Below are 11,796 nucleotides of genomic sequence, written 5' to 3' on the forward strand. Positions count from 1 at the left end.
TTCTTTTTAAAGGAAAAAAGAATGCTTTGGTAAATATGACTCATTGTAGTGGAAGCTGATATTTGTGGAAGCAGCATACAATTTTCTGAGTTGTTGTAAACCGTTAATTATATGGTTAGTAATCACTGTTCCCTCAAAACATGACACTCACTCCTTTGTCCTCTAAATGTGATTATTCGTATTTATTTGGAAGAGCTTTTCTTAATGGTTACATCAAACTTTGCACTATTTCAGTGGGACCAGGTTTAATGAATAGAGTTCACTTGGCTATGGGGAGGTCTGAGGGCTACAGGCCTCCCCCAGCCACACTGAGTGCTCCGTGTAACGTGAACAGAACCTCAGGAGCTTCCTGCACACAGTGGGAACACGCACCCCCTGTGCCTGTTACTGGCTGAATGGAGTCTGACTGACCGTGTTTGTCTTCTGTTCAAGCAACCCACCGAGTACTTTGACATGGGCATCTTCCTGGCGTTCTTTGTCGTGGTCTCCTTGGTCTGCCTCATCCTCCTTGTCAAAATCAAGCTGAAGCAGCGACGTAGTCAGGTAATCCCTCAGAGCAGTCCCAGAACACTGACCCCATTACTCTGTTGCTGATGAAAGTCAGGGCTCTCATCAGCCTACTGTTTTGGGCGTCCAAACTCCCAGCTGCTCCCCAGCACTATGCCTTTACTGTTCCAAAAGGGGCAAAGGCCCAGCGCTGGGGACATTTCCAGCTAGTTTTTCAAAGGAAATGTTTAAATGTACTTATGGAATCCTTGAACTTGGCTTCTCAAGCAGATCTGGCACCAGCGGCCCGAGTGCTTACTAGAAATACAGAGTCCCAGGCCCTCGGCCTGCCGAGTCCAAATCCGCATCTACCAGACTCTCCTGGTGATTCTCCAGCCAGCATGTCACTGTGTGCTTATAGAAAAGGAAGATTTAGGGGTAGAGAGTGGTGAGAGGACCAGCAGGAATCTAGACTCTCAGATGTAGCAGTGTAACATCTTGAGAGACAGACAGTGCCACAGCTGGCAGAAGTCCGTCAAGGAGACGCACCAAGTTCTCACAAGGGGTGAGGGCCACCACCGACCACAGGGGCTGATGTTTACTGAGCACATCCTGTGTCTGTGCCAAGACTCATGCATTGCCTCACCCTCACAGCTTCCTCCACTGTAGACAAGGAGTGTAAAGCAGTCTCACTGAATTGGGAAGCAGCGGGGCAATGGCAGAGAGAGCCCTGCCTTCACCTCAAAGGCAAGACCTTGGCTAGCAGGGCCACTAGAGTACAGCCTGGGCTGATATCATGGATACTCCAGGGGTCTGGAAAATATTTGCTATGGCTGTCTGAGTTTTAAGTTTCTCAAAATCTGTCTAGCAGCCGGGCTCAGTGGTGCACACCTATAATCCCAGTAGCTCAGGAAGCTAAAACAGGAGGATTGCAAGTTCAAGACCAGCCTCCACAACTGAGCAAGGCTCTAAGCAACTTAGTGAGGCCCTGTCTCAAAATAAAACGGGCCGGAGTTGCGGCTCAGTGTTTACATGCCCCTAGGTTAAATCTCCAGGACCGAAGGGAAAAAGAAAAAAAAAATCTGTTCTGTCCTGATAGCGACTGTCCCAGTACATCAGGTACCATGGCCCCAGTAATTACCACTGTTAATATGTACCAGATTCTTAATACTGACCCTCTTCTGCCTTGCAGAATTCCATGAACAGGCTGGCTGTGCAGGCTCTGGAGAAGATGGAAACTAGAAAGTTCAACTCCAAGAGCAAGGGGCGCCGGGAGGGAAGCTGCGGGGCCTTGGACACTCTCAGCAGCAGCTCCACGTCCGACTGTGCCATCTGCCTGGAGAAGTACATCGACGGAGAGGTAGTGGCAGAGGCAGGGCCTGTCTTGGGTGGGGAGAAAGTGGCAGATCAACATAGACACTCGGGCCACAGTCTTCCCCACTCCCTAAAAGGGGTCAACACAGAGGTTTGTAAGGGATGATGCCCGAACAGTCTAGCCATTTCCTCACCAGGACTGGGGAGGACACAACACACCCCACAGGGTCCAGCTAGATGTAAGTGATTTCAGAAATTGATCGGAAACATATGGTAGGACAGAAAATGTCTAGTTTTAAGAATATTCACAGGGGCTAAGGATGTGACTCTGGTGGAACACTTGCCTAGAATGTTTAAGACCTTGAGTTTGATTCCCAGTAACTAATACACACACAAACACACACACACACCAAAACAAAAAACAAAAAAAAATTCACACATGCTGGCTCTGTTTCAGAATCATTCTTCTAAAATTTCTTAATACTTGATACAGTGTTTTTTACTTGGAAAGAGACAAGGAACTTGTCCCTTTTTTGCTTTTCCTTGTAGCTCTTTTTCGAAAGTTACAAATCTTTTTTTTTTTAATTGTAGTTGGACAATACCTTTATTTTATTTTATTTACTTTTATGTGGTGCTGAGGATTGAACCCAGGGCCTCACATGTGCTAGGCGAATACTGTACCACTGAGCCACAACCCCAGCCCGAAAGTTAAAAATCTTAAAAAGAAGTTATAAGAATATTACATGAGTGACATAGATTATTCATCTAGAATCACCCATCACTAATATTTAGCCACTGGCTTCATCTATAGTTAGATATATGCGGAGCAATTTCAGGTAAACCACTTGAATTGTTGACATTTGATGCCCCTTTGATGAAAGTGTCCCCCCTGTTGGATGACACTGAGTTTAGTTTTGCAGAGTCCTTTGGAATGACAGGTTCCTGCATGGGCTCTGAGTAGAGATTGCCTGGGTTCCAACCCAGTTTCTGGATTCTAGTTTTGTGAACTTGAGCAAGTGACCTCATTCCCTGTGCCTGCACTTGTGAGGTGGGCCTGAGACTGACCAGCATTCTAAGTGACCACAAAGATCAAAGTACAGGTAGACCTCTGTCACCCTGACAGGCACAAAAGTTTGATATTAATTTGGTCAGATAAGGCAGATTTGCAGGATGCTTAGGCTCAGGAACCACAGAGGTGGTTTTATACCCCAAAAACCCCCATCATGTTCTCTCCACATAGGCTGATAGTGTTTGGGGTCCACTGACAGAAGGGACCACCCTCCTACCTTTCATCCCACCCCGTTAATCACAAATCTTAGACATCGCCCTTTCTATCATCCTCACTTAGGGTACCTGGAGGCAATGCCTCCGACTCCAGATGCATAATATCTTAGGGTGTTCCTGACCCTCTTTTCACACCCCAGGCTTCACATCCTCATGTTCACATCCTCTCCAACTCCAGGAAAGGAGCTGCTTCTGTGGACATCCACTCCCTCCACTCTGAGGGCTTGGGCCGAGGGAGGGGTAGTTTTCTTCTCCCTAGACCCGCTTCTGGGCTCTGCTTTAGGGAGTGGAGCTCACCTGTAGCTGGAGGCAGAGGAGAGTGGGAAATATTTTAGTCAGCGGCCCACTGCTGCCACAGGTACCTGATAGAATCAACTTAGAAGAGCTTTATTTTGGTTCAGTTTCAGAGGTTTCAGATCATGATCAGTTGTCCCCATTGCTTTGGTTCTGTGGCAAGGCAGCACATCCTTATGGGAGGCTGTGGCCGAGCAGAACTTCTCACCTCATGGCCAGGGTGCAAGTTAGGGGAGATTGGAGTCCCCAAATCCCCTTCAAGGACATGCCTGCAATGACCAAAAGACCAATGCCAGGCCCCACCCCTGGTAGTGCCAAGTTGGGGATCAGCCTTTAACACATGGTCAGGCCTTTGGGGAAGGTTAGGGTCCAAACTGAAGCAGGAATGTACCAATACAGTGAGCAGGAGTTCTCCGCCCATGCCAGACTCCACAGAAGCAAGTATGTGTGAGGCAGAAGGCGAGGCTGCTCCCGCCACATCCTCCCTTCAGGCTGTGTCCCCTCTCTCCCTTCCCAGGAGCTGCGGGTCATCCCCTGTACTCACCGGTTTCACAGGAAGTGCGTGGACCCATGGCTGCTGCAGCACCACACCTGCCCCCACTGTCGGCACAACATCATAGGTAATTGTCACCTGCCTTAATCATTGGTGAAGAGTCAAGTCAAAGAACACTGTCCCTTCCTAGTGCCTAGCAAGAGCATGACACATGTCATAATCTAGTGAGCAAGCAAGACCACCATAGCATTGTCCTCTGACTGGAGGCATGTGGCCTTAGGTTCTGGAGATTGTCTACACAGTCCTTAGAAAAGCTTGGCATTAAGAACCACCCGAAGGGGGCTGGAGCTGTAGCTCAGTGGTAGAGCGCCCGCCTCACATGTGTGAGGTACTGGGTTCGATCCTCAGTACCACATAAAAATAAAGATATATATATATATTAAAAAAAAAAGAACCTCCCTGAGGGGCTGGGGATGCAGCGCAGTGGTAGAGCACTTGCCTAGCATGCTCAGGGTCCTGGGTTCCATCTTCAGCACACACAAGAAAATCACACCAAGCTCAAGTTTAGGCTTCACATTAGATAGCTTTCTGACCTTGGACAAGGCCTGTGGCCTCTCCAGCCTGAGGCCCCCAGTCTCAGTGGGATGACAGTAATGATGCTGCCGTGCTCAGACCACAGGGGTGTTCCCAGGGACCACAAAAGATAATGAATGTGGCAGGTTTGCGACGCTGCTCCTGCATCACTCTTATGGGGCAGGAAGGAAGCACTTTTATCCTGAGTCCTTATTGCTTTCTGTAGACAGGTGCCCTTGTCAGACGGAGCAGTGGGGAGGAGAGACACAAGCCCTTATGGGACTAACTGCCTTCCACACGGAGGCAGGCTGGGCCCTGCCAGCACAGCTGTGTTTGGAGATAGTTTAGGATGTGGCAGGGTGGTGAGAATAGGCACTGGGACGTGGCCCAGCTTGCTGCTTCAGTTTCTTTTTTTTTTTTTTTTTAACTTCTCTAGCCCCTGTCACCAGTATGCTCAGCCCTGCTTACCTTGTTTCCTCCACCTCTCCCCAGAACAAAAGGGAAACCAGGGTACCATGTGTGTGGAGACCAGCAACCTTGCACGCAGTCGGCAGCAGAGGGTGACCCTGCCAGTACATTACCCTGGCCGCGTGCACAGGACCAATGCCATCCCAGCCTACCCTACAAGGACAAGCATGGACTCCCACGGGAACCCCGTCACGCTGCTCACCATGGACCGGCATGGGGAGCAGAGCCTCTATTCTCCACAGACCCCCACCTACATCCGCAGCTACCCACCCCTGCACCTGGATCACGCCCTGGCCACTCACCGCTGTAGTCTGGAGCACCGGGCCTACTCCCCAGCCCACCCCTTCCGCAGGCCCAAATTCAGTGGCCGCAGCTTCTCCAAGGCAGCTTGCTTCTCCCAGTATGAGACCATGTACCAACACTACTACTTCCAGGGCCTCAGCTACCCGGAGCAGGAGGGCCAGCCTCTGCCCAGCCTCACGCCCAGGGGCCCCTCCCGTGCCTTTCCAGTGAGTGGCAGCGGCAGCGGCAACCTGCTCTTCCCCACTGTGGTGCATGTGGCCCCACCTTCCCACCTGGAGAGCGGCAGCACTTCCAGCTTCAGTTGCTACCACGGCCACCGCTCAGTGTGCAGTGGCTACCTGGCCGACTGCCCAGGCAGTGACAGCAGCAGCAGCAGCAGCTCTGGCCAGTGCCACTGCTCCTCTAGCGACTCTGTGGTGGACTGCACTGAGGTCAGCAACCAGGGTGTGTACGGAAGCTGCTCCACCTTCCGCAGCTCCCTCAGCAGTGACTATGACCCCTTCATCTACCGAAGCCGGAGCCCCTGCCGCACCAGCGAGGCGGGGGCCTCGGGCAACTCTGGCCGGGGGCCTGCCATTTGCCTTGAGGGCTCCCTGCCACCCGAGGAGCTCCCGGCAGCACACAGTTATGGTGCTGGGAGGGGAGAACCGTGGCTGGGCCCTGCTTCTCCCTCAGGGGACCAACTGTCCACCTGCAGCCTGGAGATGAACTACAGCAGCAACTCCTCGCTGGAGCACAGGGGGCCCAATAGCTCTACCTCAGAAGTGGGGCTCGAGGCTTCTCCTGGGGCTGCCCTGGACCTCAGGAGGACCTGGAAGGGGAGCCGGGAGGGGCCCTCATGTGCCTGCTGCTGTGAGCCTCAGCCCTCTGCACCGGGGCCTGGGGCAGGGGCAGCCGGCGGTGGCAGCACCTTGCTCCTGGGTGCTCTGCTCCTTGAGGGCTGTGGCCCTGTGGGTGGGGAGCCACAGTCCAGAGGCTCCCTCGGCCTGTATGGCCTCCACCCAGACCATTTGCCCAGGACAGATGGGGTGAAATATGAGGGCCTGCCCTGCTGCTTCTATGAAGAGAAGCAGGTGGCCCACAGTGGTGGCGGGGGTAGTGGCTGCTACACTGAGGACTACTCAGTGAGTGTGCAGTACACACTCGCCGAGGAGCCCCCACCCAGCTGCTCCCCAGGGGCCCGGGACCTGAGCCAGCGCATCCCCATCATTCCGGAGGACATGGACTGTGACTTGGGCCTGTCCCCAGACTGCCAAGGGACCCACAGCCTCAGCCCCTGGAGTGGGACACTGGGCCTAGATGCCCAGCGGCCCCACAGGAGCCTGGCAACAGCCAGGGAAGAGGAGCGGGTTCCATGCCACCAGGCTGAGGTACTGCTACAGCCTGGCTGCCCTTCAGAGGAGGCAGGTGCCACCAGGGTCAGCCTCCCTGTTGCCCACCAGGACACTCAGGAGTCCAACACCCTAGCCACTGAGGCTTCAGGTGAGAGCAGAAGACGGCAGTAGGCCAGGGCAGGCATTTCCATGGCCTCTCTTCTCCATCCTCTTCTGAGGGACTTCCTCTGAGCCCTTGGCTTTAAACATCCTGCACCTGATGACTTCCAAACGTCATTCCAGTCCCTACCCGACCTCCGAGTTCTAGATCCCTTGAGCCCTCTGTTTCTATGATGTTGTCCTCTCTTCCCCCAAATGCTTCATAAGCATTCCAGCCTGTTACATCCACAGAAGCATTCACCCCAGAGTGCATCTTGGATTCGGCATCTTCTCTGCATCCCTCACTGCTGCCCCCTCTGTCCAGCTGTGTTCCTTTCTCCGGAGTGTGCAGTGGCCTTCTGATGGGTTTTCTATAACTGGCCTGGCCTTCTATTCCTCTTCGGAGGCAGAATATCTTTTTTTTTTAAATTAGTTATTGATGGGCCTTTATTTGTTTGATCATATGTGGTGCTGAGAATCAACCCAGGGCCATGTTAGGCAAGCGCTCTACCACTGAGCCACAACCCCAGCCCCAGAATATTCTTTTTTGAAACATTAGTTGATGTCTTTAGAAAGACCTTTAGTGACTTGCCATTACCTTTAGAATCTTAAAAATGGAAACTGCTCCCCCAGTTGTCTGTGATTTGGCTCCTTCTGACCCATCCACCATTGTCTGTTCTATTCTCCTTACTCTCTGCTCTACCCCGCTGTGGCCTTCAGCCTGTCCCAGACAAGCTCATTTCTGCCTCCAGACCTCTTCAGATCTCAGCCCGGTGACCCTCCAGTCCCTTCTAGGTCACTCTTGAACCATCTGCTTACTTCCTAAGTCATCTCAAGCCGAGGTTACTTTGTGGGAAGGTCTGCAAGCTTGTGAGGGGCTCTTCCTCCCTGTTCTTCCCAGGGCCTACACCCAGCAGTCAGTTAACATCACTTTGTACATTGTGTTTTCATGCTATCTAAGGGCTTCCAGAAGGCTCTGGGATGAGGAAAACATGCGGGGGGTGGGGTGGGGATGGTCTTAGCATAGACTGAGCTCCTCTCAGAAAAGGAGCTGTGCTTCAGTGGTTACCGTGCACACAGTCGATGTGACAGAACTGTCACTTCCTAAGAGCCTGCCCATCACAAAGGACAGGGTACCTGGGTCCCTCTCCTGTTCCCTATGCATTGTTCCAAAGCCTGCAGTGCCTCCCTTAATGAGTGTTCTCCTTCTCTCTCCTAGGACTGGGATCTCGCCCACCAGACAGCAGCAGCCCAGGAGCCTGAGCTCAGAAGGAACTCTTATCTGGAAATTGAGAAATTTATGGAGACTCCAAACTCTGACTTCCTTCAAAACAAAAACAAGAAACAAAATTTTTTTTAGCTTTGACAAACACAAAAGTGGTAATAAAGAGAGCCCTCTTTCTCAACCCAAAATGTGAGCCACCTGTGGCAACTCCCCCACTGCCCCCCCACCCTCATTAGCAAACCAACAGACAAAATTCTGAGTCCTTTGTGTCTTTGATAACATGTTATTTTTTGTTTTGTAGAGTGTGTGCTTGGGGTTCCAAGGTGTGTGGGATTGAGTTCTCTGTTTTTTTTAATATTATATGTAAATGTAAAAAGTTATTTAAATATATATTTTAAAGAACCCTAGCTGCCAACTTTTGCTGAAAAAGAAAAAAAATCACTGCTGCATTAAATGAACCACATCATGTGTAGATACTGTTGTCTCCCCTGAGGGAGCTCAGGCCTTTGAAAAGCTCAGGGCTACACCTGCCTTAGAAAATGAACCAGAAACTTGAAGTAAAGCTAGTTGATATGGGTACAAACTCTGAGGAACAATGCAAAGCTGCCTTTCTTTCTTGTGGCAAATCTGAACATAAAAAATGTCAGGTCCTCTCCGAAGCCACGCCTCTCCAGCCCACACCTATAGGCAGAGGATGGAAATGGCGAGGAGTAGGCCCAGGCCATAAAATCTGCAGCACTGGAGAGCTGAGTCGAGCCATTGCTAAAGAAGCCCCAGGGTGAAAGGAACAATTCTGCCCAGTATCCTCAGTTGGTCCCTTTGGGTCATTATCCCAAGCAAAAAGTTCCTGGTCCTGGTCTTGACAGAGGTCCAGATTATAATAAGGGCGGTGTTCATGTAGTCTTGTACACGAACTCTCAGCCCTGGGGCAGGGAAGTGGAAGCTCTCCCTTCTGTGATCCTAACTTTGGAATCCTTTGGAAAAATATTTTGTGCTTCCTGCCACTGGCTGCAGAAATGGTTCAGCAGGGTGTATGGGGCAGACACCCAGGAGGAATGTAGTTTTGTGGCCTTGGTGTCCGATGGGGCTGGGAGGAGTGCTCTGCGCTCTCCCAGCAGCACACTACCCTTTGGAGAAGGGATGGGCACGCTGGAGCAAGCCTGTGCACATGCACGTTTGTGAGGGCCGCCATGCCCCTTGACTGCTGCTTCCTTGGACTGCCTTCCTGGGGGCAAGTTCTCAGACCCCTCAGGGTGTGCACTGAGCTCCATTCGAATGATGCTTTTCCTATTCCATTTCCCCCCCACGGAAGCACTGCTTCAGGGTTTTTCAGCCCTCTGCCTAGTGGCTGAAATTGCTCATCTCGCCTGTAAATGTCTACTACCCTGTCTACCTAATGCACTATTATGTATTGATTCTCCATGAGACAGAGAGACTATCAGATAGTTTAGACCCCAAAGGGTAGGGTTTTGTATATTTTTCCAGCCTTTTTGTTTGTTTTTTTAAAAGGGGGAGGGAGAGTTTTAAGAACCCAAACTTGTTTTTTTTTTTTTTAAGATGTTTCATTTTTAAAAGGGAGAGAATATTTAAAACTACTTCAGATCAGGGATTGTCATCCTTTTTGTCCAATGTAGTCCTTGTTGTCCTTTAAAAAAAAAAAAAAGCACCTAATCACATTAGCCTTCATGTGAAGTAATTTCTGGTCACTTTTATTCATTTAGCAGATATTTGTTGCCATTTAAAGTTTTATCTGTTTGGTCTAAATGTTCATTGCAGCATAGGAACCTTGAGCTCTGGCCTCCTGTAGGGGAAATAGGGACCACCCTAGGTTGCAAGGAAACCCTTATTACCACTCACAGTCGGCTCACAGGAAGTCAACCCAGAGTACAGACTGGAACATTTTCAATGAGATATCTCTTTATATAATCCTTTTTTCTTTAAAACCCCAGTCTATGATCAGGAAATGTACTTATTTCTAGCTAGGATTTGACACTGATCCCAGCATCAAAGGGTGGAGCCATTTGCCATTTAGGAACTCACTGTGGAGAGATTTGTCCTCCAGCCTCTGGGGTATGGTCCCTTGGGGGTGGCTCCCCGCAAGCTGTCCCAGCACACCTGTTGGCGAGAGTGTGAGAAGCGCCTAAGCTGTTGACATGAGATCAGGGCTGCCTTTATTTCTGGGGCCAGGAGTAGCAGCTGCTCAGGACAACAGCTTGCATTACATGGTTTAGGGAAGGGGGGTGTATGGCTTTTAACATGAACTGCAGAAAGCAGCTTCTCATTGTTGAGATTTTTGTTGTTTGTGGTTTTGCTTTCTTGTTTTTAATGCCTTTGAAGCATATTATCTTCCTTGTCTGAAACCATACCCCCAAAGCAGCTTTCTTTAGTCCTGGCTAGAAACCACTCCTCAAAAGCCTTAAGCATTAAATAGATGGAATACAGAATCTGGCTGCCACTGGATTTGTTACGTGCATCCAATTTCGTTTTGAAAGAGTGATAGCTGCAGATGACAAAAGAAGGATATTTAATTGTTGTAGTAGAAGCAAAAATGAAAATTTAAAAACTTAAAATGTCAACCACCATCTTTTGAATTTGTATTGGCTCACCAGACAGGGAGGTCACCAGAATAAATTAACAACTATCTGTGTCACCATTAAATCAAAAGAAACGTCTTCTTTGAAGCTCTAAGACTCCAGTAATCGTGACAGGTACCTTTTTCCGTGGACTCTCAGTGGCATGGTGGTGGTTTAACCATGGAAACAGAGCATCCCACTTTACACTGAGAACCCCACATCCCCCGAGTCAGGGAGTGAGTGTGGTCTTATGGTCCGGCCCTGGGTGTAGGACAGCCATGTAAACTGAAGAGTTCTAGAACCAGCTGAAAATGGATGTTTGGATGTTCTGACCAATGTACCTCTTTGTGGACACAGGTCCAGTAAGCTAGTTTAACAGCCCCTCCCCCACCCGAAGCCCCCACCATTTTCCTAAGTTCACCCTGTTTTATTGCTCAGATCTTCCCCTATGTGCTCCTTGTCCCTCCTTCACATTCAGGCAGGGCTAATGCTTTTTTAATGAGATCTAAAAATGAATTACTAATCAAGAGCATTGTCTTTTAAACAGAACTGCCTTTTTCTATTCTTTATATATAAATTCTATTGTGTTGGTCTAACAAGGCACTATTTTAAAAAGTTTTGTTTTAATTTCTCCCATAGCACTTAAAAGATATTTTGTAAAAACTTTGCTGTAAAGATTTTGTAATAAAATGGTCTAAGGGCTCTTTTTCCAACATTACCATTTTTTTAAAAAAATTGTTTTAAAAGCTAGAAAACAACTTATGTATATTCTGTATATGTATAGCAGCACATTTCATTTATGGAAATATGTTCTCAGAATATTTATTTACTAATATATTTATCTTAAGCCATGTCTTATGTTGAGAGTGTGACATTGTTGGAATAATCATTGAAAATGACTAACACAAGGCCCTGTAAATACATGATAATTGCACACAGATTTTACATATTTGCAGACCAAAAATGATTTAAAACAAGTCATAGTTGTCTATGGTTTTGTAACAAATTGTACAAATGACTGTAAAAAAAAATACAATTTTATCAAGTATGTGTTTTATATGTTGTCGTTGCTGTTTGGCTAAGGTCTTCAGAACCTACAAAGAGCTTTGCATGAGCTTTGCATCAGCTTGCGGGTGGAAGCATCCATGTGATTTCCTCTCCTGTTAACATGGAGTCCAGGTTACAGGGCATTTCTGCAGTGTCACAAGCGGTCATCTGCTAGGGACTGACTGTGGGTTTATTTTCTTGAGGTGGTGGTAGGCTTTCTGCTCAGGATGTGTGGAGGGAGACAAAGAGCTTAACAGTCCACTT

General features: G+C 49.0%; 1 protein-coding gene across 2 annotated transcripts in view; it reads left to right on the forward strand.

The window, feature by feature from the left end:
• Znrf3 (zinc and ring finger 3) overlaps positions 1–11,533 on the forward strand; it is a 147,822-nt gene extending 136,289 nt beyond the window's left edge. For both annotated transcript variants that reach the window (XM_078039668.1, XM_078039669.1), the window contains 5 exons: positions 433–543; positions 1,679–1,846; positions 3,896–3,998; positions 4,937–6,697; positions 7,907–11,533. In XM_078039668.1, the coding sequence (XP_077895794.1) occupies positions 433–543; positions 1,679–1,846; positions 3,896–3,998; positions 4,937–6,697; positions 7,907–7,950 (2,187 nt within the window). In that variant the 3' untranslated portion in view covers positions 7,951–11,533. The remainder of the gene's footprint in view (positions 1–432; positions 544–1,678; positions 1,847–3,895; positions 3,999–4,936; positions 6,698–7,906) is intronic.
• The last annotated feature ends 263 nt before the right edge of the window (positions 11,534–11,796 follow it).

This window comes from Ictidomys tridecemlineatus, chromosome 2 (genome assembly GCF_052094955.1).
Source record: "Ictidomys tridecemlineatus isolate mIctTri1 chromosome 2, mIctTri1.hap1, whole genome shotgun sequence".
NCBI lineage: Eukaryota > Metazoa > Chordata > Mammalia > Rodentia > Sciuridae > Ictidomys > Ictidomys tridecemlineatus.